General features: G+C 41.6%; 2 protein-coding genes across 8 annotated transcripts; one reads left to right on the top strand and one right to left on the bottom strand.

Annotated features, from left to right (window-relative positions):
- The first annotated feature begins 731 nt into the window (after positions 1-731).
- On the top strand, positions 732-3521 carry LOC124293469 (esterase E4-like). The gene is made up of 7 exons (XM_046734348.1): positions 732-992; positions 1204-1351; positions 1651-1996; positions 2130-2492; positions 2638-2798; positions 2917-3254; positions 3347-3521. Exons 1-7 carry the CDS (start codon positions 745-747, stop codon positions 3519-3521), a joined length of 1779 nt encoding a protein of 592 aa, XP_046590304.1. The 5' UTR covers positions 732-744.
- Positions 3522-5884: 2363 nt separating this feature from the next.
- LOC107225624 (excitatory amino acid transporter) lies at positions 5885-25431 on the bottom strand. 7 transcript variants are annotated; one of them, XM_046736025.1, is made up of 13 exons: positions 25203-25424; positions 23620-23687; positions 20684-20827; positions 16735-16860; positions 15481-15688; positions 12013-12055; positions 11510-11763; positions 11204-11437; positions 8866-9060; positions 8661-8795; positions 8467-8575; positions 8240-8394; positions 5885-7950 (listed from the first exon to the last, which is right to left on the bottom strand). In XM_046736025.1, the coding sequence occupies exons 3-13, from the start codon at positions 20808-20810 to the stop codon at positions 7905-7907; spliced, it is 1632 nt and encodes a 543-aa protein (XP_046591981.1). In that variant the 5' UTR covers positions 20811-20827; positions 23620-23687; positions 25203-25424; the 3' UTR covers positions 5885-7904. The 7 variants fall into 7 exon arrangements, with proteins under 7 accessions (XP_046591981.1, XP_046591983.1, XP_046591982.1 ...); XM_046736027.1 differs by lacking the exon at positions 20684-20827; XM_046736026.1 differs by lacking the exons at positions 20684-20827; positions 23620-23687 and having other exon boundaries at positions 25203-25431.
- Between the last annotated feature and the right edge of the window lie 294 nt (positions 25432-25725).

The raw sequence follows: 25725 nt of genomic DNA, 5'->3' as shown, positions 1-25725 counted from the left end.
GTTGATTGTATGTGTTGATTATATGTATGGTAAATTTTCAGGTCCGAAGTCCGCTCGAGATACGCAGGATTTTTATCTGCTGATGGATGCACATATTGTACCGTTTAAAGTTAATTAGTATATACAGGGTGGTCCATTTACGTTGACACAGCGAAATATCTCGAGAACCAGCCATTTTAGTGAAAGCTTCGTGGTTCGAAGGGGGAAAAACACTGTGTCATCGTACTTTTGATTTGGTGGAGATTTACAAGGTCATTTGGAGGTCAAAATTGTTTCTTTAAATAGGAACATGGATTTTTTTTCATACATTTACAATTTACACGTAAAAATAAAAAAAAAGCTTTATTCCAAACTTCTTTTATACGACATCAGAGAAAAAGTCTACAGCACCATACCAACCACTCCAGAAAATATGAAGAAACGAATTAGAAATGCTTGCAGAGGCATCGATGAGTTACTAACACTAACTTACGGTATATCTCAATCGACAATAGTGTAGCGAAACTTTGTCGATGGAAACGGAAAACGCTTTAGAACGTTCCAAAAATATTTCTAGAGTTATTTTATGAATAAACAACTTCCGAAACATTCCCGAGACATTTTGTAGTGGGCGGAAACTTTTTTGATAAGTTTGGTTTTAGCTAATTACTCTGTCATTAGGTACTGTTTCACTCTCGCTCTCCTACCTCGACACTCTACATACCGAGTCGAACACTCAACTAGTGCACAACAAAGGTGTCAGATATGGCGTCGGTGTGGTATTTTAATGTAACTGCATATGCCGTATTGTTCTTACTGGGCGGTTGGAACATGAGTTGGGGTATAGTCTCTAAAGCATATGGAGAAATTCTAATTGACGAACAAATATCGCCTCCAGCAGTGACATTACCGCAAGGAACAATTCGTGGTGCAAAGATGGTCAGTTACCGCAACAAAACGTTCTTTGCTTTCAATGGAATCCCGTACGCAAAGCCGCCCATTGGAGATCTCAGGTTTGCTATGTTACCAAAAAGATATTTAGTATCTCGACACGATCTCACTTTGATTTCGGTAAATAGGAACCATTTATGGATGTCAAGTGTAACATCGAACGTGAAAAGTTAAAATCCGCACATGGATATGTCCACGTACTTCGACTATAGGAATAATAACAGTTAATACCGATTTCCATATATTATATATAATTCAAAGGAAAATTAACAGGTTCAAAGATCCAATGCCACCGGACCCTTGGAATGGGACTATAGATTCAAACCATGAATCTGAACAATGTATTCAATTTGAACCCCTCATTTATGAAGACACAACTGGAAATGAAGACTGTCTGTATCTTAACATCTACACACCCCCGGTATTTACATTTATTTGGTCGATAGCTTTGTAGTCCGTACTACCATTCATTAGCTATCGGTCACGTTCATTACCAAGTAATGAAAAATATACAAGAAGACTGATAAACAAAACTCATTTAACATTGTACATTCCGATCAGTTAAAACTGTCTTTTTCGAATTTAATCCACATATAGGCAATAATGTATAAATTATCGAAAAACAATATCATGTAGACGGATGAATGTTTCATACCAATGAACAATTATATTCCATTAATGCTATCTGGTTGATTAATTCTGAGCATCTTAACTCTGCAGCTCTCCACTAGCAACAACATCAAGCAGTTGCCGGTAATGGTGTACATATTTGGCGGACGATTTGAATTAGGAAACATTACTTCTACACGATGCGACCCACGTTTCATTCTTGACAGAAACGTAATCCTTGTCGTTCCTAGCTATCGCCTTGGAGTGCTAGGATTCCTCACCACGGGAGACGAAGTATTACCAGGAAATTATGGCCTGAAAGACATGGTTCAGGCTCTCAAATGGATTCAGGATAACGTCCAGTATTTCGGGGGTGATGCCAACCGAGTGACTCTGTTTGGGTCAAGTTCGGGTTCAGTTATGGTTCACCTGTTGACTTTGTCGAACTTGACTGATGGTGAGCTCTGTTTTGAGATTTTAATAACCAATGAGATAAGTTACTCATCTGGTGGACATCGCTCGCTCTAGCTCAAGAATCGAAAATCCAGCTTTCTTAAAGCTGGGCAATAAATCATACTTTCTTTTGGCAGGACTCTTCCATAGGTACATATTGCAAAGTGGAACGGCGTTTACGCCCGCTGCCATGACACCTAGAAGCGTATCGTCGAATCGTGCCATTCGGCTTGGTCAATATCTAGCGTGTCCGACGGATTCATCAAATATGCTTGTCAATTGCTTAAAAGGTATTAGTGCATCTAAGCTCGTTAAAATGACCTCAATGTTTCATGAGTGGGGCCAATACCCAGTCGTCGTGTGGGGCCCAACTATCGAACCAGACGTAGAAGGGGCCTTACTGACCGATAGTCCTGCAAACCTCTTGGCTGCTGGAAAAATTCGCGATCTGCCTTCGATCGCCCTTGTCACTCGAGACGAGGGACTTGAATTGAGCTTACGTAAGTATTGTCCGGTTGAAACTAAGTGCTGTTGTTGGTTTGTCCATGCAATTGCACAAGTTTGTATAGTTATGAATAATACATCTTGTTTTTCATACCAAACTAGTTAGTTCTTGTAATAAGCCAATTCTTTCCGGGTTATCAGCATTATTCGAAAATCGAGACGTGCTTCAGGATTTTTTGAACAATATTGATTTCATTTTACCTGTCATGATACAATACGAAGGCTTGGTTGAAAATATGACAGACTTCACTTCGACCTTGAAGTCATACTACTTAAACGACCTTACTGCCAATAGAAGTTTGGTAAGTTGTTGGCAAGTCAGTAGCTAACTCCGTTGAGGATATGGCGTCATTTATCATTGTATGTATGAATATTCGTTCTTCATGTGAATTCATTCATTGAGGTATACGTATATTTCAGATACTGAGGAACATTACTCAACTCATAGGTGATGCCATGTTTACATATCCAACATACAGAGTGGTGAAAGAACAGTTGACTAAAGCTAAGAATTTCCAGTATTTTTGTTCCTTTGAATATCGCGGTAGGTTCAGTTACAGTTATTATCACGGTAGGTTCAATTATAGTTATCACGGTGGTAGTCCAGTCAACCACGGAGTTGCACATGCTGACGAATTGCTGTATCTTCTTCCTGGACCAAAGAGTTGGTATGGACCCACAGATTGGGAATATAGCGATGCTGATTGGAAAATGGTGGACACGATGGTTCAGCTGTGGACATCCTTCGCGACTACTGGGTAATTGTGAATACTGCGGAACCATTAAGGCTAAAATCTCGATGTCGCTAGTCTGAATAGAAATCGTTCATACAAGTTTATCCCACTTTCAGAGTACCGGCGACGTTAGATTCGGATGATTCAACGATTTGGTCTCCCTTTTCGTCTCGTGATAATTATCTTCGTATTGGTAATGGATCTGCCGTAGTACTTGAAGTTCAGTATGGTTTCCACAAAGAACGAATTCAGGTTTGGGACAAATTGACCAGGGCTACGACATTGAAATAGCTTTTGGATAATTCTTTTGAATACGTCCTGAACCGCATGGCTTGTACGTATCTTTTTAGTCGATTGTGTTTCAAAGTTGAACGCTTGGCTTGGCAAAATCTAACTAATATCTGCTTTCATAAACTAATAACATATACCTGATATTATAAATGAAGAAATTTTCTTTCGACCGTGGAATCTATGGATTTTCGAAAATGATATTATTGAAATACTCGTCATACAATATTCATGTAACGGCGCATATTGGTCCCGAGTTTGGAGAAGCTGGCCAAGACCTCAAAGCATCATTTTATTCGATAGAAAATTGGTAATTCGAAGTTATTGGAATCGCTGATTACAAATCTAAAGTCGAAATTTTCATAAACAGAATGGCGGAACCGAAAATAGCAAACTCATGCATTGAAAAACAAGTGGGATTTTAACAAAAATTGGTATACCGTGGCTTTCGACATCACTGATTACAAATCTGAAGAAGGAATTATTATAAACAAAATGGGAGATTCAATACAGCGAAATTTGTACTAAAAACTTTTCAGATTACAATAAAAATTATATTTTGGAAATTTTGTGAGGGTAAATTATATGTAAATTGATATAAGTTGCACCGAAACCTTCACCAAATAAAAGATACTGTCAACTCTGATGTTAACCATATTATTCAATATCATCTTACTTCGACGAATTTGCTGCATTCCTGTATTATTAGTTAATTATGGTCATGTATCAAACTTAAACAATAAATACATATAACGAAACAAACACCTATCCAATAAGACGTTGTACACGATAATGTAATTACAAGTTACTGTAAACGATTTCGATAATTTTGGCTTCCTGTCATTATCTATTTTTGCGTGATACGTAATAGCTTTTAACTTTTCGTTTCTCTATTTTTTCTGAACTCGCTAATTGGGAATATCATCGATACTGATTGGAAAATGGCGAACACTATGAACCTGTGGACATCCTTTACCACTACTGGGTAAATCTCGAATACGTCCACGATAGAACATCCGATAATCAAAGAGGATGCTCGTTCTTGGCTATAGTTGACAACGGTTCTTCTCTATTTTGAGAATTTCGACGACGTCGGAATCTGATAGCATCTAGTTTTGGACTTCTTTCGTATTTCGTGGTAATCGCCTCCGGATAGGAAACGAATCTCACGTGACGCTAGAAATGAGATACGATTACCTCAAGAACGGATGCAGTTCTGGGATCATCTCACGGTGGCCACGTCGTGGAAGTAATAGCTCTCACGTCTTGGACACGAATTTCGAGCTCTTCTCACATTTCTGACATTCGAATGATCAATTTTGAGAGGGACTGGCGACTTTCCAACGCTGTGACGTACTTTAACTGCCAACGACTGTTTTCATGGTTTACCCTCTTCTGGTCTTCGGTCAAACCTACAAAGAACACCTTGAAGATAACCTAGATGGTAACTGGAGGTCATCGAATAATGTAAACAGTTCCTTCTGACGTATAAACCTGTATATATCGATATAACATGTTAATTCCTAAGTATACATAGAATCATAGTACTTTTTTACATTTATAGTAATATACAGCTATGAAATGTAGGTATTATAATATACAGATGTAACATTCTAAATTAATTGGCCCGGCTCGGTGCAACAGTATGGATTGATTGTTCAATTTGACAAGGTTCAATTTGATCCATGGACAAACATATTGGATCTACCGTCCTTATAATCAATAATTCTTCAATGCTTACGGTCATTCATTGCTATCGGTGATGCATTCGCAGGCAGTCCTGCTGCAAGAAGTGCTTTCAAGCCGGACCTTTATGAGCTTACACGACTGTTTATTGTTCGTACATATGAATGGTGATAACATTCGTCAGACCCAGGCGTGTCGCAAACCGTGAAATAATACGCTTTGGGTGATATGGAACATTGAGCCAGCGCCAACAATCAATAACAAATCCGCAAGTATGGTATCGCGATGCTTACAAATGCATGTAGCTTAATCGTGAGTCGAAGTTTGAAATTAGGAATTCATTTTTCTTCTTCCGCAGTCGCTCAATTGCGTTCTTAATTTTTTCTACGATAGAATAGCGATTCCATAGAATGACTACCTCCAAAGAAGACTGCGAAGTATTATAAAGACCTATTTGAAAAATTCAAGAGAATGACGACAGTTCACTCACCGTTTTCCCCAATGATTACAACAGTTCAGTTTCATTGGTAGAACACTGTTAAAACCATTACCTATAATGATTACTTTAAATTTAAATTCATTTGAAATGTTTACCAAAGGTATCACCACTTAACTCGACAATCATAGCTTATTTCTATGCGAGTATAGTTACTGAAAAGTTAAATATAATATACAAAAGCGAAATTATATACCGACTTTATTTCGATCGAGTCACCGATCTTGGATACATTTTTATCAGTTATTCAAATTATGTCAGAGAGTCTCGTCCGATGTCCGACCCGATCTTTCAAAGATCGTGCGCCGACGGTGGAAACCAATTTTCAAAATATACTTTCACAAATCCAGCACCTTTTAAACGTCAAAATAAGGCACCACACTCGAATTTCCTTTTGTTTCCAATCGCGAATGTACGAACGAAAGTTTTAATGCCGGATCTTGATCGAGCTACGCTAATTGCAACTACTTGTTCCGGGGACGAAATTTACTCCATGATAGTTTTGAAACCTTTCGTCGTGTTTTCAGAAAGTCGTAAATTCACTCAATTCCCCTGTTACTCTAATTGGATATGTCCTTGAACTGGTATATGAACTTCATTTACAACCACCCTGAACGGTACCGCTGCTAGAATAAATAACCGATTCACCTCAGCTTGCACTTTGTACTCTACTGTTCTGGATCTGAAAGTGTAACGCAAGGCAATCGTATGACTGGGGTACACATTAGACTATACGAGTTTCACTAACCTTACGGCTTCAGAGAAAGTTCATTAATTGCATACGCTTGTTGATGTTTCTGAACACACGCTGTTCTTGGCGAACAGCACTCGCATTTATTTGAAGTGATGGGGTGAAATCAGCGTATCGTTTGACCTGAAGTCATGTCATTTAGCGGGACTTGTAGGTCGCGAGAACCTAAATTACTGAAGTTGGATAATCCCCGAAACAAGTGTTCCTGGAATGTACGGGTTCGATTACACGTATCACAGTGATATACCTAAACTACACTTTCATTATATTGACAATTTGACCCTAAGAAGTGACAAATATAAAAGTACAATTTTTCTCAGTTAATATTTCACGTCATTTTTTCACCATTACTATTACTATTATTATGCATTATCGGTAAGTTTACATGTTGTATACGTCAATATTGTTGCTTTTGCATTAAATATAGGAGAATACGTCACGCTTGCCGTCACACGATCCTGTAGTAACTTGTTCTCGGTTCTTGCCAGATCTGTCAAGTTACTCAGTCGTGTACAGCGACGCTTCATTTACACTAAACTTTTTACAAGCTTTTTGCAAAGTTCTCCGTTATTGGACCAAGTTTAGTGTTTCCGCATTTTGTAGAGTGATGTGGATCATGTATTTCCAATAGATGGGAGTTTGTGGAGCCTATTAAAATTCCAAGCTACCTGATTTTTTACAATTGAATTAACACCGCGGCATCTTTTCCGCACTCATACATATTATTGCCAGTAACATGATCGCGAATTTAATTCACATTGCAAATGTTGTAACAATTTGTTCAAGTAACAACTGCACCCTTCCGGTACCAGGAATTTTCGTAACTTTTTGATGTGTTTTCTTCATGATTCAAAAGAAAGAAAAATAATAATTATACATTTTTTTACAAAATATGAGACGAATATGTAAATTACTTTAATGAATCACCAGAAGCGTACGAGATTCCAATAATTCACCGTTTCATCGATATCTTATAGGCCTTTTTTGCTACGTATACTAAAAGTGTATTGCATACTTATGTATTTGCGAACAACCGCAAATTGTTGAAACTATAAAATTATAAAAACACGGAGGGTCTCGGTACTCTACAATCTATGATTACATATTAATTTTAACTGTTGTAGAACTTGACTTTCACTCTTTCTCTCTCTTTTTCTCTGTTTTCTAACAATGATAAAAAAAAAAATAAACGCACCCTACTTTTGTAACTGTATTATTTTTCATTTCGTAGCGTACCTGACGCTGCATACGATTCATGTACTAGCGTAAAAGCTAGCTCATTATATACGGGGCGCAGATGTGTTATAATGTTACAAAAAATCGTTGCCCTCTCACTAACAAGTTCAACTTCAATATACCCTTCTAGTCCGTGAATAAGTAACCTCATCGCTAGGTGCTACCTTACTGTTTTAATTCCAGCAAATCTACCACGTCAGATGATACGCTCATTACGTTAAACCGTCTCCTCGTTGATCGGTTTTGTCGCCTTCGTCGCTCCGCTGTGAGGACAGAAAAATTGAAGCCATTAACGATTAGTAAAAATTCTAAGGTTCTTATCGTCTGAAATGTTATAAAAAGCCAATAAAAAAAAAGCTGGTAACACTACAAACTTCAGTGCAATTATGGAAGCGTGAGGAGAATTATTTTCATTCCACGAATGAAGATGAGTTTATTGCGAAAGCATTCTTCGGGAAAACGAACACAGCTGACAATGAGCGACAATCAGCTTTGATAGCTGCTATTTGTAATCGTGAATTCGAGTCTAGCCCTACCAACAAGCATGTTTACTTGGCGATGCCGTTCTTCTTTGAATCATCCTGCATCTCGACGATCACGGTGTCTGGGTCCGGTACTCTGCTCGCCGAAATGCAGCCATTTGCAACTGTGGTGGGCAGAACAGCTTCTGACTGCGTGTAAAAAAATGGCCCTACCTTAGTCTCTGACTTCAACCATTGGAGAATCAAGCGTATATTAGCCAAGTAATATCGGGTTCGAATTGGGCGTTCCATCGTTACCTGATACGCGGCAGCGTCAACCGCCATGAGTTCCTTTTTCGACAACTGTTCGACAACCGCAGCCGCGTAACAATCGCCCAGCATGTTATTCGTGGTTCGAACGCGATCGCTGAAAAATTATCAGCAGAAAAAATTATACTCAACGAGACGATCGATCGTTTCAGTAAAGACTTCATGAACAATTCTCGACTCACACAAACCAGTCGATAGCAAATAGCAGCGAGACGTCCTGAACAGGAGCGTCGATGGCGCTGAGGACAACTAGAAGAAGTACCAAAGCTGCGCTGGGCACCGATGCGGATGAAACGGAAGCGGCAGTCGAGGTCAGTCTGCGAGCCAAGAGACGAAAAGTTGAAAGAGCCGAGGATTGACGCAACGGTGAATCACAATTATACTCACATCACAGTGATGATCTCTCCAAAGCCGAGGTAGATCCCGTTCATTTGAGCGATGAAGATGCTGGCTACAGCGACGAAGAGAGCAGTGCCGTCCATGTTTATGTTGCAACCGATGGGCAGGACGAATCTCGTGATCCGCGGATCGACCCGGAGCTTTTCGTTCATCAGCCGAAAGGTGATGGGAAGAGCGGCGGCCCTATATGAAATTACGTTAGAAAAATCTACGAAATTCACGCTTCATGAGGGGGTTTTTTTTTTTTTTGGTTTTTTTTTTTTAACGACGTCTGCCTCTCTGCGAATACTGCCGGGTACAAGGCCATTCTGGCTTTGTTTCTCGTGGTATAACAAGGTGTTCGCGTGTACTTGTTTATTTTACCATTCATGTATTTACTGAGGGTGCTCTAGGGTATCGCATTTCTTTACGGTCGAGGAATCGCGAGTGTTCCATTCACTTTGATTTCGTATATTGGAACGTGTTCGTTGACCTTAAAATATTGGAGTATAATTTTGCGAGTAATTGCATGAAGAAATTCATTCCTGTACAAAGGAGATGAAGAAAGGAGAGTGGAAGATTGAGATAAAAGAAGAAAGAGAGATATGGATCGTGCAGTGCCATTTGTGGTACACTTCCAAATTTAGGAAGCTTAAAAACGTCAATTGAACTGTCGCCGTGAAAAATCAGCCAGAATGCCCAGTGCGAAACTGAAATTTAACATGTGGTGAGTGAAGGACTGAATTAGTTTCACAAGCAGTTTCGTGGCCGTCTTCGCTGTCCTGGAACATACAAATATCGTTTATCCGCGGCCATTTTACTTACCAAAACCCTTATAGAGACCACCTGCAAATGGCCGCATGCTGCATTCTAATACATCATCATGATACCATATAGTATGTTCAGAGACTGACTCAGTTCAGTACTGTACTGTACGCTTTTCTGTAAAAAGTTAATCCACACACAATGTTGAGTTAATGAGATTTCGGTTAATGCGATTTGTGTATTAGACATGACAGGCTGGACCAGGATAACGGAGGTCAAGGGTATGGCACACACATTGCGGAAAGGCGAGAATGAAAGAACGGATGAAAAACACACGCGTCTCTTTTTCTATCCATTCGTACTTGAAGCGGTCATTATAATTAAGCGTTCTGTATACAGATTGCAGAATACGTTTAATCACGTGGAGTGAAAGCCATCGAACTGAGAACATTTTTTGTAAGAATTATAAAAAACATTCTGAATTCAGTTTAATGTTTTCACCGTCACAGCGAAGATGTAAATAGTTTAACTGTGCCGTGTAGTATAAGGATCGAGGATCGGAAGGTATAATGATGAAATGTGAAAAACTGGGGAAATGATCGTTGTTACACGTGACCTAGCTTTCAGAGTCTTGGGAAGGTCTGCTCTGCTCGCCATCGTCAACACCAATCATCACCTGCCAGAGATTAGAGTCAACGCGAACGAATAATATTTTCCCAGTTTGCATTCATGTTCAAGGCACGTTATTTCTATATCCTATCAATTAAATCAGAACATTTTTCTCCGGAGTGAAGGTCCTGGCTTTGATTGATCCAAGCTCGCACCTCCACGCCTGAATCAGTCCAGGTGTTACGGAGTTTGCCGATCTCCGACCCATAAATATCAAATCGAACCGTTGCAATGGTCACTAGATTTGCCTTAGAGCACATTTGCACAAAGCAAATCACGTCTTTCGGCATCGCAACACAGTTGCTCCGTTATGTTGACCTACTTGTTTTAAACTCAAAGTTTGAAAGTTGCCAGCGATACCGGAAACCTGCGAACTTTTCGTGGAATTACGTTACAAGGACTCTCGGATCAGCATTCTAAGTATCACCCGGAACTGCATACCTCTTGGGGACGGGAAAATGTCCCTCAATGCGATCGAGGATGGCCAGAGGTTTGACGGGAGAGGCCGTGGCATTTCACAGCGTCTCACCGGGCTGAAAACTACCGAATGATTTTCGGAAACGCTGTGCAATGCAAGCCAAAGGGATAATGGGCTAGGGAACACCGCGGCCTCGCAAAGCCTCCTTACACGCCGGCTGTAACAGAGTCGCTTCCATCTTAAATTAGGTTGATTAATTTTGCTCCGGGGACTCGGATTCGCGAAGTCCGATTCCTCTACTGATCAGATATTGTACATATATTGTGAACAAACGTCAGAAGGTACGAACTATACAATCCAAAGGAAAGTAATATTGCGTGTTGGAAGGGTAGACCAATTGCGAAGTGACGGTTGACAAGAGACAAACGAAGCCCGAGGCCCTGTGAGGCAAGCGATAGGTTCGATTACAGGGTTTGTGGATGGCCGGGGACTCACGTTGAAGCCATGGCGAAGGCGGTGAGGGTGCCCTGGGCCAGACCCGCGTAGAACTTAAAGGGGTTCTTGCGGACAAAGGCTAGATAGATCAGCTGCATGATAACCAGCTGATATAAGAAGACGCCGACGACGACGGTAATGATGAACCAGGCCAGCTGCGACATCACGAGACCAAGATCATCGACCCCGAGTATCTTACCGGCGATCACTGATGTTATTCCCAACGGTGTCAACCTGCTCGAAAGAAAGGATGCGTCATAACTGGGCCCCAGTAGCAAGGAATCGTCGGGGTAAGGAATCACTCACCACATCACGCTGGAGACCATTCGCATTATCACCTCGAATACCGCCTTGAAGAAGTCGATCACTACTTGACCCTTCTCGCCTAGAGTGCCCAGGAAGGTGCCGAACACTAGACAAAAGAATACGATGCCCAACGTATTGGTGCCACTTCTGTACTGCACCACCCTGGTCAGTTCCTCTTCGGGGAGACTCTCCGGAAGCACCTTCACCGAGTCGTTCAGGATCGACTGATGCTTCGGGACATATACAGTGTGTGCCTGAAAGGTCCGTAAGAATGCTCAATCGGTTGTCCGTGCGTGAAGCGAGGAATTTTTCGAACGTTAAAAACAGCAACGTAATCTCATCGATCCCATACAGTGACAGATTGACCAGGATTGTAAACTACGTCACGTAATCAGAGCGGCTGGCTTGCGTAGCATAAGTCGCAATTTTACTCTCACCGTCTTTTGCTCTATATGTTCGCGGATTTATTCATACTTTACACTGAATGGCTGGATATTACGAACCTGCTGAAAAGCCGCTTGAAACAGATTGTCCGGGAACATGTTCCTGCGAATGGAATATAAATCTGGTATTAGTATGACGATGAAGTTTGCTGTACGTCACGGTATAACGAACAGGAAACGCAAGGTTCTGATATTAAACTTTAAAGGAATTTTTCCCATGGTGGATTTATATTCGGTATAAATTTATTTTACACTCGGGTGATTTCGCAATCTTCTATACTAAGCAGAAACGGAGATGATAAGCATTCTGCTTGCTGAAGCAAAGGAATTTTTAACCCTCATATAGGTCAGTGGGGGTGAATTTCACCCCAAAGATTTTTCAAACTCATCGTAGAGTCACTTAGTCGTGGAATTGGGCCTCTTGGCGCCATTCTTGATGCGAAATAAATTCTTTTTTTAAATTTTACAATATTTAAACAATCAATTTTAGTTGGCAAAACTGAAGGAGATTTTTCTGCAATCCTTAAATCCTTTTTGTTAGATTTTTAGAATTCATTTTTTACGCAAAATATCACGTTTTGGGTGGATTTCACCCCCTGTGAGCGTTATACGATTCTACTGAGGTGTGACCTACTAGGCTTAACGAAATGTGTCTAATCAGATATTTACAAGTCTTTGCTGAAGACTTTAGCTTAATTTAACTCGGAGTTGGAACATTCGTGAGATGTTTGTATGTCATTATCGTCGTAAGCAACGATCATTGATGTTGACGTTCAAACGTATGTTATCAACTGTAGGTTCAAAGGAGATCAGGGGGTCTCTTTGGTTTTGGCAATCTACTCGATGGTCAAAGTTTCATCATGCCTTTGAATTCCAAGAGGCAACTTTATCCAACCAGCCAGATTTGGAATCGGAATTTATTACTTGGTGAAAATTCTGCGCTTGGATCTCTATTGCTTGGTGGATATAGTCAAGACATACCGTATTGATCGATATTACGACTGCACGAACAGCGTTATTTATTGAACTATGGTAGGTAGTACTTCTCAAACTCTTCAAATGTCGATGTTATCCTATCTATCGGCGTTTGAGTTTTATGTTTTATGTACGCTTCAGTCGATACTTCAATTCAAGACCTCTTGGGGACATGACGTTCGTCCCATTTCACAAATTAATTTGAAACAGCAACGTTGATCTATTGCACTGGTACAAAACGAAACCAATTTACCTTCTTTTGAATCGAATGGAAGGAAAAAAAATTGAACTGTTCTCAACCAGTTGGAACGTAAAAGTTTAGTTCCGTTCACTGGGTAATACGTTGCTAACAAAAATCAAAATGTCGTTCAGTTTAAAGTCAGTGAGTAATTTTCAAGCGTTCCGGAAAACTAAGACCGCAATGATGTAACTTTTATTAAGAGTTAAAAAAAAAGGAAATGATGGATGGCAATTGAAGAGTGGTTAGTGAGTAGATTCCGAACAGAAGGTAAAATTTAGGTGATGAGCTCAGAAATTTCCGTTCTCGTTGTCGGCTGCATCGCAATACAAATCATAGAAAAATTTTTCAAGATTGTACGTGTAAAGTGTCTATAAAGTTTCGAACTTTTCAGTATAAGATACGCTTACATTAAGGAAATGCGAATTGATCGTGACTTGAAACTCGATCGCTGTAACGGTTATCGCTGTTGAAAGTATCGAAGCACTCTTGGCTTGCGTCGAAACATGTAATTAAAAGTTTTTAGCCCAACTTCATTTGGCAGGCTTTATTTTCCGCAGTTGAGGCGGAATTGTTTGAGCCGGAATATGCGGAATGAGCAAATCGCCGACAACTGACAACGAGTGCTGAAGTGAGTGAAAAAATATTACGCGTCACAGGGTGTAGACAAGTGGGCAAAACATAGCTTTCCACTTACGTAAATGTACCAAATCGCAAATTCTTTACTTTCGCACGGCTTAAATCCTCTGCGTTACAGCGCAAAAACGATTATCGACGTCGAGTCGAGAAGCTGCTTCGAGGTCTTGAATGCAAGCACAAGTGCATACCTTGGTATCGTATATCGAGAATGGTCTCACGGTATTTGAAAATTGGGGTCGCTCTCAATGTATTTTTGCCCTGATTTTTTCACCTTAAAACTTTTACCCGCCGTTGCAAGGCTTCGCTGAGTCACACGGTGACACAGATTCGCTCATTCGAAAGAACCGGCTTTGATCCTGAGGGCACACACAGCGCGCTGCCCAATGACGTCTACCGTTTACTTCTACGGACGAGACTCTACACATACATTGTTTTGCGGCGATTCAGGGCTTTGCCGAAAGCTCGGTGTTGGTGGATGCGACACTCGGTAAGCTCGGTGTTTTCTGACGCGGGGTAACAGTGGGAATAAGAACCCGTCACGAATCGATAAACATGCCCCAGACCTACACTAAGACCAGGAACTGTACTACCCTAACGTCATAGCGGCTGATTAATAAATGCCTCGTGCTTGGCTCACGGCATTACGGAATTATGATTTTTCCATTTTTTTTTTTTTTTTTGGATCAAATATTTCAAATCCTTTGCTATCATAAAGCAAACCGCGGAAGTCAAACAAAGAGCACAGCGAATATTGAGGGTAGATATCCACACCGCTGTATTAAGGGGTAGAAATGCCCTCGTAAATTGGCACAAGACGATTGAGGCAAGTCAAAGGAATAAAACTGTGACATATGAAGTCCTAATGTTAGACACCTCAAGTCGCGCGAAGCAGCATTTGCGAATAAACATAATCGCCTTTTTCCTGAACTTTCCCAACTGGAATTAGCATAATAGAACAAATGTGACTTTCGTCAGGTCTCAAAGTAGCGTTGCTATGTTTCTGTGTAGTCCGTAACAATCGAAAGTCTTCTGTTCACTTGACGGATTGTTTCCCCGATCAAACGTACCTCATGATTGACGCTGGCAAGCAATTGCTTGAAACGTTCATATAATTCCCCTTTCCCGTTAATTGATATTCGCTAGCAGTGTGTTGTACCGTATTTCATTAGGAGATAAATAGTAACAGATTGACTGTTTGATCATTTGGCAACGCGTGGCCATTATGAAATACCGAGGGGAAGCCGTTTGCTTCACCGTAAGTTCAAGTCGCGATTGCAGATGGTTGTACCAGGCACAAAAGCTCAAATAGGGTGCTCGGGATCTTTTCTACTATTTGGTAAGTCACGAAACTTGCCTAGGTTAGTCACAATAATCGACGTGCACGCTGCCTCGAGCTGTAGCGTTACGCAACTCAAGTTGAGCCACAAGCTCTTCTGCGTGTCATATAACTGCCGAGCTCACTCTTGATCTCCTTACTTCGCGGTCTGGCCTCCCATTGTGAAGCTCATTACCGTTAAGTCACTAGGAGCTCTCCATTTACAATTTTGCAATTCAAGCAGCCACTAACCGTGGCCTTGACTGAAGAAATTTGAGTAGATAAAGAGGGCCGTGCTAATACCGATGGGAGCTGGTGGTGGATACGCGATTTAGCGGAGCCAGATTATCAATTCCATTACCTTCCCAGGTCCAACAGGCTATCCAGGATATTGACGACTCTGGCACGTGACGCCGTCGCTGGTGACTCCCTGAGACCCGGATCTCCCGGGTGAATCGCTATGACTAAAGCCACTCCGAGTATGGCGTTGAAGAGAGATGTCAGGATGAAGTAGACCAGCGTTCTCACCGCAATCTTGCCGTTCATTCGAGCGTTTAGACTCGCCGACCCTGGGGAGATACGGAGATGCAAACCATTACGCTCTAAGTTTTGCCCCTGTAAATCGTTCCCTTGCATTCATTTGCAATGGTGATCGACAAGGAGTACTTTGATCGGAGTTCGTTGGACGATGCTCAGCGGTGAGGTCACTAAAGAAGGTCGATTATTTGAGGAAAACAATCGATTGATGGATGGGTGAAGGATTGAAAATTTAACCGATGTAATTGATGGACGGTGGGTGGATAATCGAAGAAATTTCAAAGGGCTTGCACGCGATCCTGTCCGCTGAGATGGCTTCTCCGTTATTGAACACATGTGACGTGTATAGCACGGATTTGCAGAGAAACCGGTGGATAGATATTCTGCGCGTGTCGGTTGCCTGTTGTTGAGGGGAATCCGAGTTTTATTTATTCACTAAATTATTCACGGTACCATTTGCGATATTCGAATCGATGTGACCTTGCCTGCATTTCTGCGAATATCGTTGCATATCAGAAGTTTATCAATTTTACGGTGCCCGGGTCAGTTGTTTGATAAAATTAAACTTCCGCGAATTCGGATCGCCCGATAATAATTCAGGGTTGCATTTTAGCGTAGGAAAAATATCACGAATGAAAAAATATATTCGGATTTTCTTCCTGTATTATATTAATTCAGCATATATATGTATATCAGCGACAACATGATTGATTATTACTTCGCGTTCTATCATGAATATTGTATGCGAGACATTCTGACGTCGTCATTAATTTAGAATTCGTGTTAGGATCAGCGATGTTATCATGACTTACGGCGTTACACCAGAAGTCGAGCGAAATTCATGTTTCTTGCAATCGGGTCAGCCAACTCGGATTTCGGTTAAAGTGACTCGGTGGCAAAAATAACTCTTTGGAAATTAAAAGTAATGCGATGTAATAACGTGATGTGGAATAAAAGGAGTGCGAATTAGGTGCAGGCACACAGTTCGTCTCGCGCATTGTTTTCGGTCAACATTTGAGTTCATCGTACTCCATATTAGATGAATTATAGAGAGTTCAATTCAGCCTGACTGACTTACCCGATATTAGGCTGGCTATTACCAGGGGCAGAATCATCAGCTTGAGTAGTCTCATAAACAGCTCTCCGGGGTAGCTGATCAGCATTACTGCATTGCCGCCTAGTTCAAGGGGTCGCAATCCGAAGCCTGTGAACAGAAATGTCACGGTCTTAGATCGCATTTCGCTTAAAACTCATCACAATTGGTCGTCACATCGAAAAAATGTTTATTTGCATTCAATAGAGCTGCTTTCAATCATCTTCATTCCACGACGATTGCAGGTTTGTTGTGGATTTCTTGGTTCGAATCCCACCGTGGCTATTATTTGCATTTTTACGTATGCAACGTCTCTGAAAATTATTTGCTGTGATAATTATTTTCGTTGATTAATTTTGCCCAAAAAATAATCGAGCATAAATAATATCTCTGAGAGCTCTTCAAAGCCTTCGGAAAGCTCTTCAATGTCGATCGATTTGAAGCGGAAAGTGGTGAAAATATAACGAACAAAGAAATCCTTGTAAACTTGAATAAAAATAGGACACTCGAAGTCAGTCGATAATGACTGCAGACCATTGCTCGCTTTGTTGCGACATTGAAAGCTTCCACGACTCGTAAACTTCAGGTCCTTTCAATGCAGAAAGAAATTCTCCAAGCAGAATAAAAATTTATTATGTACAGATCTCCGGCAGCGTCTTCGTCGACAAACGTGAGTGATGTATGATATAGTATTCCAGAATATACGCTGATGATTAATCATTTGCCATGGATCTAAGCTGGACGAAATGTCGTGAGAACTTACAAGAGCCCGGTTCTATCCTTCGGAATATCGAGAATTCGATTATGGAACGAACGTGGAGCAGCATGTATAAGTTAGACCACTTATATCTAATTGCTCCTCTTCGATCCGTACATCAAGAACTGGTGTATCAAATAAAGTTTACAGTTATTCGGTGGTCTAATTAGATCAGGTTCACACACCGTATAAGCTCGCTATTATTGATGCATGTGCCTTTCGTGCAGTTCGAGCCTCTTGGAGGACCGCCAAGATCATTACGTCCAACTATCCCACTGTGTATAGTTTTGATCAGGCAATAGCTTACGCGATTAGACTTAACTAGAACGATTTGCGTGATCTGAGATAATCCCTCCCACTGTTTAGCACAAGGCAGTCTATAGGTATTCTATCTGGACTGTTCATGATTTAAGTTGCTTAACGTTATCCTTCGTGGAATGGTCGATCATTTTAACAATTCGCCATGAGGAACGAAGACTGATGCCCCCCAGTGAATTCAAATAATTCGCAACTGCGTGCTGCGCTGCTATTGCGATGTGCGAATGGTTTTTAAAACTTCAGGGTCGATTGTTGCTGCGGTGATCTCGTTATAATAATATTACGTAACCGACGACGCAGAAGGGGTATTTCAGCTAATTTTAAGTAGATGCGACATTTGACGGAAGCCCTTGAAGGATATTAGTATCCCTTACTTTCGCAACGTCTGCTGAACTATTACGTAGTGATGAACGGAAGCTCGACTGCAATCCGGGTGATACCGTCTAATTGCCCTCAAAAGGTAAGCCAACGTCGTTCATTTGGCGCAGACGTTCGAGCTAGTCAATCAAATCAGCCTACCAGTTTTAACCAGTAAACTTTCCGTGCTTATGACATTCCATTACCTAGTCGGACGAACTTGATTGAACGTTTTCGCGTGACCAACTTTCGGACCTTGTAATTTACTCTGGGTACGACTCACGTGACTCACAAACACGACGCATTGCTGAAGCTAGGATTTGATTGTCGTTCACATTATTCGCACGAGGATAATTGGTACGAAATTGCTTTTTATTGAATTTTTCTTTTGTCGGTTGGTTTTGCGGCCTTCCTAAGTAGTAGCCTAACTCAATTCATGGTCCGATGCCCATGTCGCATGAGTTCCTTGTTGAAGTATAATTTTGGCCAATTAAGTACACCAATTTTAATTAACCACTATAATATTATGAAACTTTTGTTGCGGCTCAGACTATTGATTATTCAATTGGCACCGAAACTTGACGCTGTCGATTCATCTTTATTTTCGGAGTTTTCCCGCGGTTATATCGACAAGGAAAAGGAGCTGGAACTTAACTTTGAATTTCGCACAATTCTATGAAATATTTTTTACAGAAGGGATGCAGGTTTTTCACCCAATTCGAAAAACTGAAATTTGTAAGATCGTAAGATTTTGTAAAGCGATGGTTCGTAAATTACAAAACCAGGAGTCATCACAAGCTTCACCAGAAGAAAATTCGCACGGGATCGGTGAAAACTGGAATAATACTCGTTCTCTTGTTACAGTGGAATAGTTCTAATACAATTACTTGATTACTTTCAATTCCAAGATCAGTTTTTCTAATAACGATAAGTTAAACGAGTATATTTGGCGGTCAGCCGGATCAACTGGTACCAGTTGACATTAGTTGCGCCAATCACTCGAACGAACCACGATTAGGTACTTGACTTACCGTCACGCGGATACATTCAGCAAATCAAACTGATCCCGTATTTCAGAGTCTAACAATACACGGACCAATAAACATTTATCCGACTATCGCGAGCACTGTGGAGAAAAGCCCACGAGTTGCACGTTTAAAATAAAATGAGTCGCATGAACGCAAGCCCGACAAGTCGGTAAAGTCACGACCAATGAATATTTGCAATTCAGAACCATTCTCTTCTCAATATTCTGCGTATTTTTAGTCTGTTCTCGATAAATGATTGAATTTTTGTTCGTCCTTTGTCCAGTACTTATTTAACCAGATCCCTTACACAAATGAGCATAATAATTTAAGCATCGACAATTGGTTTGGTAAAGTATCAATCGAGGGTCATTACACGGCTTGCTTCTCCGAGCAGATAAAATTAATATTGCGCTCGATATGCACTTGCACTTCATGCCTCCACGCTTCTGTGAAGGCACCAAACTCGGCGTATGCTCCGTATAGTGGTAAACTCGTTCAAGTGTTTCTAATTTCATCTTGTGCATGCAGGCGCAGGTAATAGAGGCTCGTGATGCATTTAGGGCATTTTAGCAGCCATGATTTCAGAATATGTTCTACCTTTGTTTGTTATTGAAAGTTAAAATCTAACATTTTGGTGACTTGAAAAATTCACGACGGAACTGGGAATCGAACCTAGCATTTAGAGATGCTTTGCCGGAGACTTACTCCACTAGACCACCTAGCCGCCATGACTACGTTGTTGTTAATTTTTCTTATCACCTGTATTCGAATTTTTGTTCTTTTTGTGCTTGGTGATTATTTTATTAATTGACGGATTTTAGGCGCTGTAACACAATGGAGACCATGCTGTTTGTTTGTTATTGTTTTTCGAAGTGAATTGAACCCGACCAAAGAGAGGCAAAAGATGATCAACCTTATTAAGAATTTTTGTGTTTTATGACTCGAACTGAACAGTATCGCGGCTATGGAAGGTTTGCAAGAAATAATTTTTTCTAGATTAGCTTCTCTCAGGACTAACAATAAAACATCCTTCTCAATTCTGAACCCTTACGAAAAAAATCCTTATCTCGGGTACGAGTTTGTATTCTCGAATTTTTTTTACTGGAATGAGTGGTACAAATATACTTCCAAGTTGAGAGTATTTTCTGTGGGTGAAATTTCGTCTTACAATTAGGTCGATCGAACAAAGAAAACTTCTTAATTTAAAATGGTTAATAGCTGAGAAAACACAAGGAACGGTATATTTAGCCTACATTATACAATCACAAAATACTGCAAAGTCAGACACGATGACTGTCAAGATTTCAACGATGAAAATAATCAATCCAGCGAAAATGGACTTATCAATCAGGAAAACATGCGATCTTATGGGATCGGCAATTACTCCTTTCTGAATAAACCAAAATTTATTATACCGGCGGGGCCGGCAGGAAATCTTGAAAATCGTACGAAATACGAAGAATGATTTACTCACCGAGGATGACGCCAAGCAGAACACCCGACAATGTGATGAGGAGGAGAAGGTTGTCCTGAATCCACTTCCTCGTGTCGGCTGTCACCTTGCGGGGACCCTGCGAGGCCAGGACGTCCTGCCCGCCCATTTTGGCAAAGAGGTACTCTGAAAATCGGGCCGATGATTTCTCCTCCATTTCACGGGTCGCAATGCCTTCCGGAGCGGTAGAATTAAGGGAACCGGACCCTTGGCTCGTTCGCGGTCTCGCTCGGTGGTTGGCGGGGCCCTCGAATCGCGTCGCCGGGTTGCCGTTTTGAGAGTGTTTTTGTAAATTCCCGTCGGACTTGCGGCTACCCCCGAAAACGAGGTGGAGGATCCTTTCAGCGTTCACAGAGCCCAAAAATCCGACCGTGATACCGAGCTTCGTCGCCCAAATATCCCCAGACACCCGGCACGTGCTTTGCCCGACGATTCCCTCCGGGAATATCGGATCTCGGTTCCCTTTACCGGGAATCAGGCTCGATCGGATTTCCGTTTTCCCGGATTTCAAGCTACCCCCGGTGTTTCAGCCCGACTCGGAAACGTGTACCGAGAGACAAAAGTCACCGCTTTCGTCTTCGAACCGAGTCGAAGTCCTGCGAGTACTTTCGCAGCTTTCGAGAATGATGTTAAATCGCGAGGAAGGGATGACTCCGTTCAGGGGTGGTTTCGCGCTTCGTACCCTGCCGTTTTCGAACCTCGGCGCGCCAATGCGACCGATGCCTGGGTCAATTCCCACCGTTGGGCACGGTCAGTTATCCCTGCGGGGTTCGCTCGACCCTGCGGAACACCTCGGAGGATTCAGCAGCAGCGCATCCTTTCCGAGGATCCTTCGGTACTTTTGGAAAGCTGCTGACCGGTGCAGTTTCGCGGTATAATGCGTCCCCTCAGACAGGCTGCAAAGGAGTGCCAAAGCGTCGCTGGGATTTTTGCCTGATGCGTTTTCGTCCGAAGTCGAGCCCTGACTGCCGTACGACGTCGGCCATTGCCGTATTGATTGCAAGGGAGCTTCCGAGCTTCCAGCTCCTCGGCAACGACCTTTGGAGCGCTTGCGCAAGCTGCGATCTATCTCCGTTCCAAGTACACGCCAAACACTTCATTATTTCCACACGTTGAATATATAATAATTATACGCGCGCTACGATTCTCCTGGCTATGGTGTAATAATTTTTCGATGAATTCTCACATATACGTTGAAAAATTTACCCACAGTTTAACGCTCGATTGCTTTTCTCTGATTTTTCTCAACCACGTTGAAATTGAGTCGGATATTTCCCGCAACAGTGTCTGTCCTTTTTCTCGGTCAAACTGTACGACAGTTGCATCTTTGATTTGTAAAATTCAAGAACGTGAGAGAAAGAGAGACTTTTTTGACGAACGATGGAATCTTATGGTTAACTCGCTCCCCGTTAGATCTCAACCCGACAAAAACTTCCAGCAGACGCCCCTCATTAGTTCCAGTAGCGAAATATTAGGGTCTGATCGAATTCAGAGCGTGTATATAATTAGATAAAACTGAAGAGATATTGCGTTCCGAGCCATTAGCGGAACCGACTCCTAACCAAATTGCTTTTTCAACCTCGTTAGAGTTTACGTAATCCACCTAAATTTTGACGCTATTAAAATTCCGGCGAGCTCACTCGCAGCTGACCGCAATACAACAATTTTTTCCCCAAGCACTTTCAGCCCCTTGTTTTCGATTCGTGAGTTACCAATACACCGTATAGAAGAAGAGACGGGCGTTTTAATGTTAGCAGATCAATTCGTGTGGTGCCAGCTACCCGGCTGCGGGATAACCAATAATTGTGATTAATGGATATCTCAATCCGCGCGAATACTTATACCTATAATATTCATGCGTCAGTTTACCGTTTAATTTTCAATTTCAACTGACCCAGATAAGCCGGGAATCGCGTGCGAATTTTATTTCCCAGCTCGCATCACTGCGACAGTTGACATTAAACTGTCAAAATGCCATTTCGAAGAATGGCAACGAATCGCCATGTCTATTAACGCAGCCTTTACGCAGCTCCAACAACCAGTTGATCACCCAGCTGAAATGACCGCGCGAATAACGCGATACGCTCGTTAAGCCTGATGTCGTTGAAAAATTTCACTTTTTGCAGACATGTAACGAGTATGCGATGGGAAATTTTCGTTCCAAGTAACACGAGGTACAATCTTCCATACGCACTTAAAGCTAGCTTTAAACTAATTTTTTGCAACTGTTTTGAACCCCGAATTGAAAGGAGTAGTTGTTTCGCATGTTTCGTACTTGCTCACAACGTTTCAAAAATGTTATAAATTCTGACACACCGTCTGACAAACATTATAGTATTCTATTATTACATTTCAGAACCAGTGACATTGCAGATTACACTTTCAGAATCGTGTCATTGACATTTCATCCAACCATAAAAGCAAGTCTGTTCTTCTGTCGATCCTTATTCCGTTCACTTTTCTTCCGTTTTTTGATTGCTTATCAGCATCTCAAGGCCCGAGCAATTTCGCAGTGAAACGAATGTCACGGATTGACCTTTCGCCGAGGGTTGGACCTGGCCGATCGTTACATGTGAGTCGGTCCACGCGTGCTTGACGCAAAACCGATATGACCGGTGGATTCGAGAAACCGTTGACTCGGATTTCTCTGCACGCGTGTAGATCCGATCAGCGGATAGTTTTCCGCCGATCAATCACCGGGCGGACTTTTTCCCAGAAGCTAATCTATATTTAACGAATGTGAACGGAGGTCAAAGGTCGCGTACCCTACGACTAGGGAAACATTCGACCGGTCGAACCGATCCGAATGGCCCCACCAGCCCCCGCTCAAGACTAAAATCAATCCACTCACAATAAGTAGTCGGTACTAAACGCGCTTAATTCGAAATGGTTTATAACGTGTTAAGCTACTCGCTTACCTCACAAATACAGAGCGAAACTGGAGCAGGTGATTCCGCTTGTTCGCCGAATCTAAGCCTCGGCTACCCTATGCAGAAAAAGTGATCAGTGGAAGCGAATCTCGAGAGGAAAATTCACTTCAAGTATATTGTCAAGGCTCAGCCGTCGGAATTAGCTCTGTGTTTTAGTTCCATAAGAGTTTTCGCTTATTATTGTAGAGTGAAATTTTTGCCACAGAAAATTCAAATTCCTATCCAAGTTTCCTGAAATTTAGAAACCTTTACGTTTTTTAGGAATCGGACTATCCGCTTGCAGGCAGACGTGAAACATTTTGGCGGACTTCTGGCGCTGGGCCAGGACTGTAATCGCAGATGCCCTTGGCCGCGTCTCTCCGATATCTATGTCCAGACTCGAAATTATAAGAAAACATTTTGCAAACCGAGTGTTCAACCGAGCTGAGCAAAAAACGGAGTTTCAATGCTGTAGCTGATTGTAAGTGAGATAGTTGAGATTCAATTTCGGGAATGAAGATGTTCGCTACAGCTGCTGGATTTAGATCTTTCAAAACATCATGCTCGCGATACTGGACAAAGCCACTTACCTACAACTGCTTCTTCCGACATCGCACGGTTAAATGCAGTTGTGCAGAGTTCGATTCTGCAAGTCTGTTGAATCCAACGTCATCCGATTCGCACTGGATTATCGTTTATCCGTACATCAATTGCGGCTGTAAACCGTGGCTTGAGACGTTAATTGTTTGCTGTTTCCTCTGTTTGCTTGTTAGAAAACAGCTTGTGCAAAATCGTAGCAGTAATTACTCCGAGACCAGATTGCCACATCTTGAATTGAAACACGTTTTCTACAGTCTTGCGATCGTGAAAAGACTAATCGGACTACGTACGTCAAAGGCGAATTATCGATTGACAATTTTATCGTCTAACTACCGAGCCCGACCGGCAAGTTTTGCGACACGGCAACGATGTTCGGAGCTTTTGATAGTTACGAGCTCGAGGTGATTAAAAGAAGTGGATTTTTTTCCTACTCAGGAAAATCACTTTCTTCCTCAAGCCAACTGGCCGGACAATAAACCGACACTGTGTATTTATCCACAGGCTGTATAAAGTGTTTTTTGTCTATTGCGCAGCTGTCCGTTTATTCAGGCTTCTTTCTTCTTTCTTTTCAGAGGGGAAGTAAAATACCCTCATAGTTGTTGGTCGGCGAGTACGATGTTTGGAAAGATCTTCACGCTTACGCAAACTTTTCCTTATTTTGTTTCTGATCGTGCTCCAAAATCGTGTTGAAACGTCTAACGATAGTTGCCGAAACCGTTTATTCTGAGTATTCGAAAAGTTGGACAATTTCATTTTCAAACGTACGATTACATAAGATGCGACGGAAAATGTAAACCTGAGTTACGTTTTGCTCTAGAGTTTCCAACGTTTCTACTGTCTCTTTAGCCTCAGCTCGTGAATTGGAAACTAATGTGTACTAATTAACTGTATAGATTCTATCGAGATCCGAACATAGCAAAACTGATTCTGTTTTCTCTTTTGAAGTCTTGACATTGGAACGGAACTTTCATCATCGCGAAATGAAAACTCACCTGCAATTGCACGAAGCCCTTTGAAATGGAGTCCTCTTTCCTCTTTGACCGTGAAATTATCAAGGTTCTTGGAGATGCATGGCATTTTACTCTAGCCAAGGTAGTTACCTCGATAATTAGTTTTCTTTAATTTAGCACTTTTGCGCCTCTGCGACGAGAGGCAGAAATGTGGAACTCGACAGTAGTGTGAGTCTGTGCTGGTCAGACGCCCACGGAAACTTGACTAAATGAAACGAGCTTTTCATTCTTAATGCAACGAGGTCGCAGGCGGTATTTCATAAGGGGCTTCGTTCACCTCTGACGGCGAAGAAAGAGGAAGACACGTGACTAATTTGCGCCTGAAGAATTATTGGAAATGTCTTACACAGGAATTAACATCACGTACAGAAAATAAATAACGCCCACTGTCATTATTTATTTATTTTTTTTTTCTTTATCTCATTCCGTGGACACCACGTCGGTGATTCCTGCTGACCATTTTCGTCTAGTCAGGTTAGTTGTGCATGTTACACTGCAGGCTTAA

The sequence above is a fragment of the Neodiprion lecontei genome, chromosome 3 (assembly GCF_021901455.1).
Source record: "Neodiprion lecontei isolate iyNeoLeco1 chromosome 3, iyNeoLeco1.1, whole genome shotgun sequence".
Lineage (NCBI taxonomy): Eukaryota > Metazoa > Arthropoda > Insecta > Hymenoptera > Diprionidae > Neodiprion > Neodiprion lecontei.
The sequence above is the reverse complement of the archived record's forward strand: the minus strand, read 5'-3'. Positions and strand labels throughout refer to the sequence as shown.

Bases quoted from the DNA above. Each gene is read 5' to 3' on its own strand.
- LOC124293469 (XM_046734348.1), top strand. From the start codon at position 745: ATGGCGTCGGTGTGGTATTTTAATGTAACTGCATATGCCGTATTGTTC. The intron at 1,997-2,129 runs GTGAGCTCTGTT...TTCTTTTGGCAG, and splicing joins TTTGTCGAACTTGACTGATG to GACTCTTCCATAGGTACATA. The intron at 3,255-3,346 runs GTAATTGTGAAT...TCCCACTTTCAG, and splicing joins ACATCCTTCGCGACTACTGG to AGTACCGGCGACGTTAGATT.
- LOC107225624 (XM_046736022.1), bottom strand. From the start codon at position 20,858: ATGGAGGAGAAATCATCGGCCCGATTTTCAGAGTACCTCTTTGCCAAA. The intron at 11,764-12,012 runs GTTCGTAATATC...CGGACCTTTCAG, and splicing joins TTCAAGCGGCTTTTCAGCAG to GCACACACTGTATATGTCCC. The intron at 8,576-8,660 runs GTGAGTCGAGAA...ATAATTTTTCAG, and splicing joins TTTGCTATCGACTGGTTTGT to CGATCGCGTTCGAACCACGA.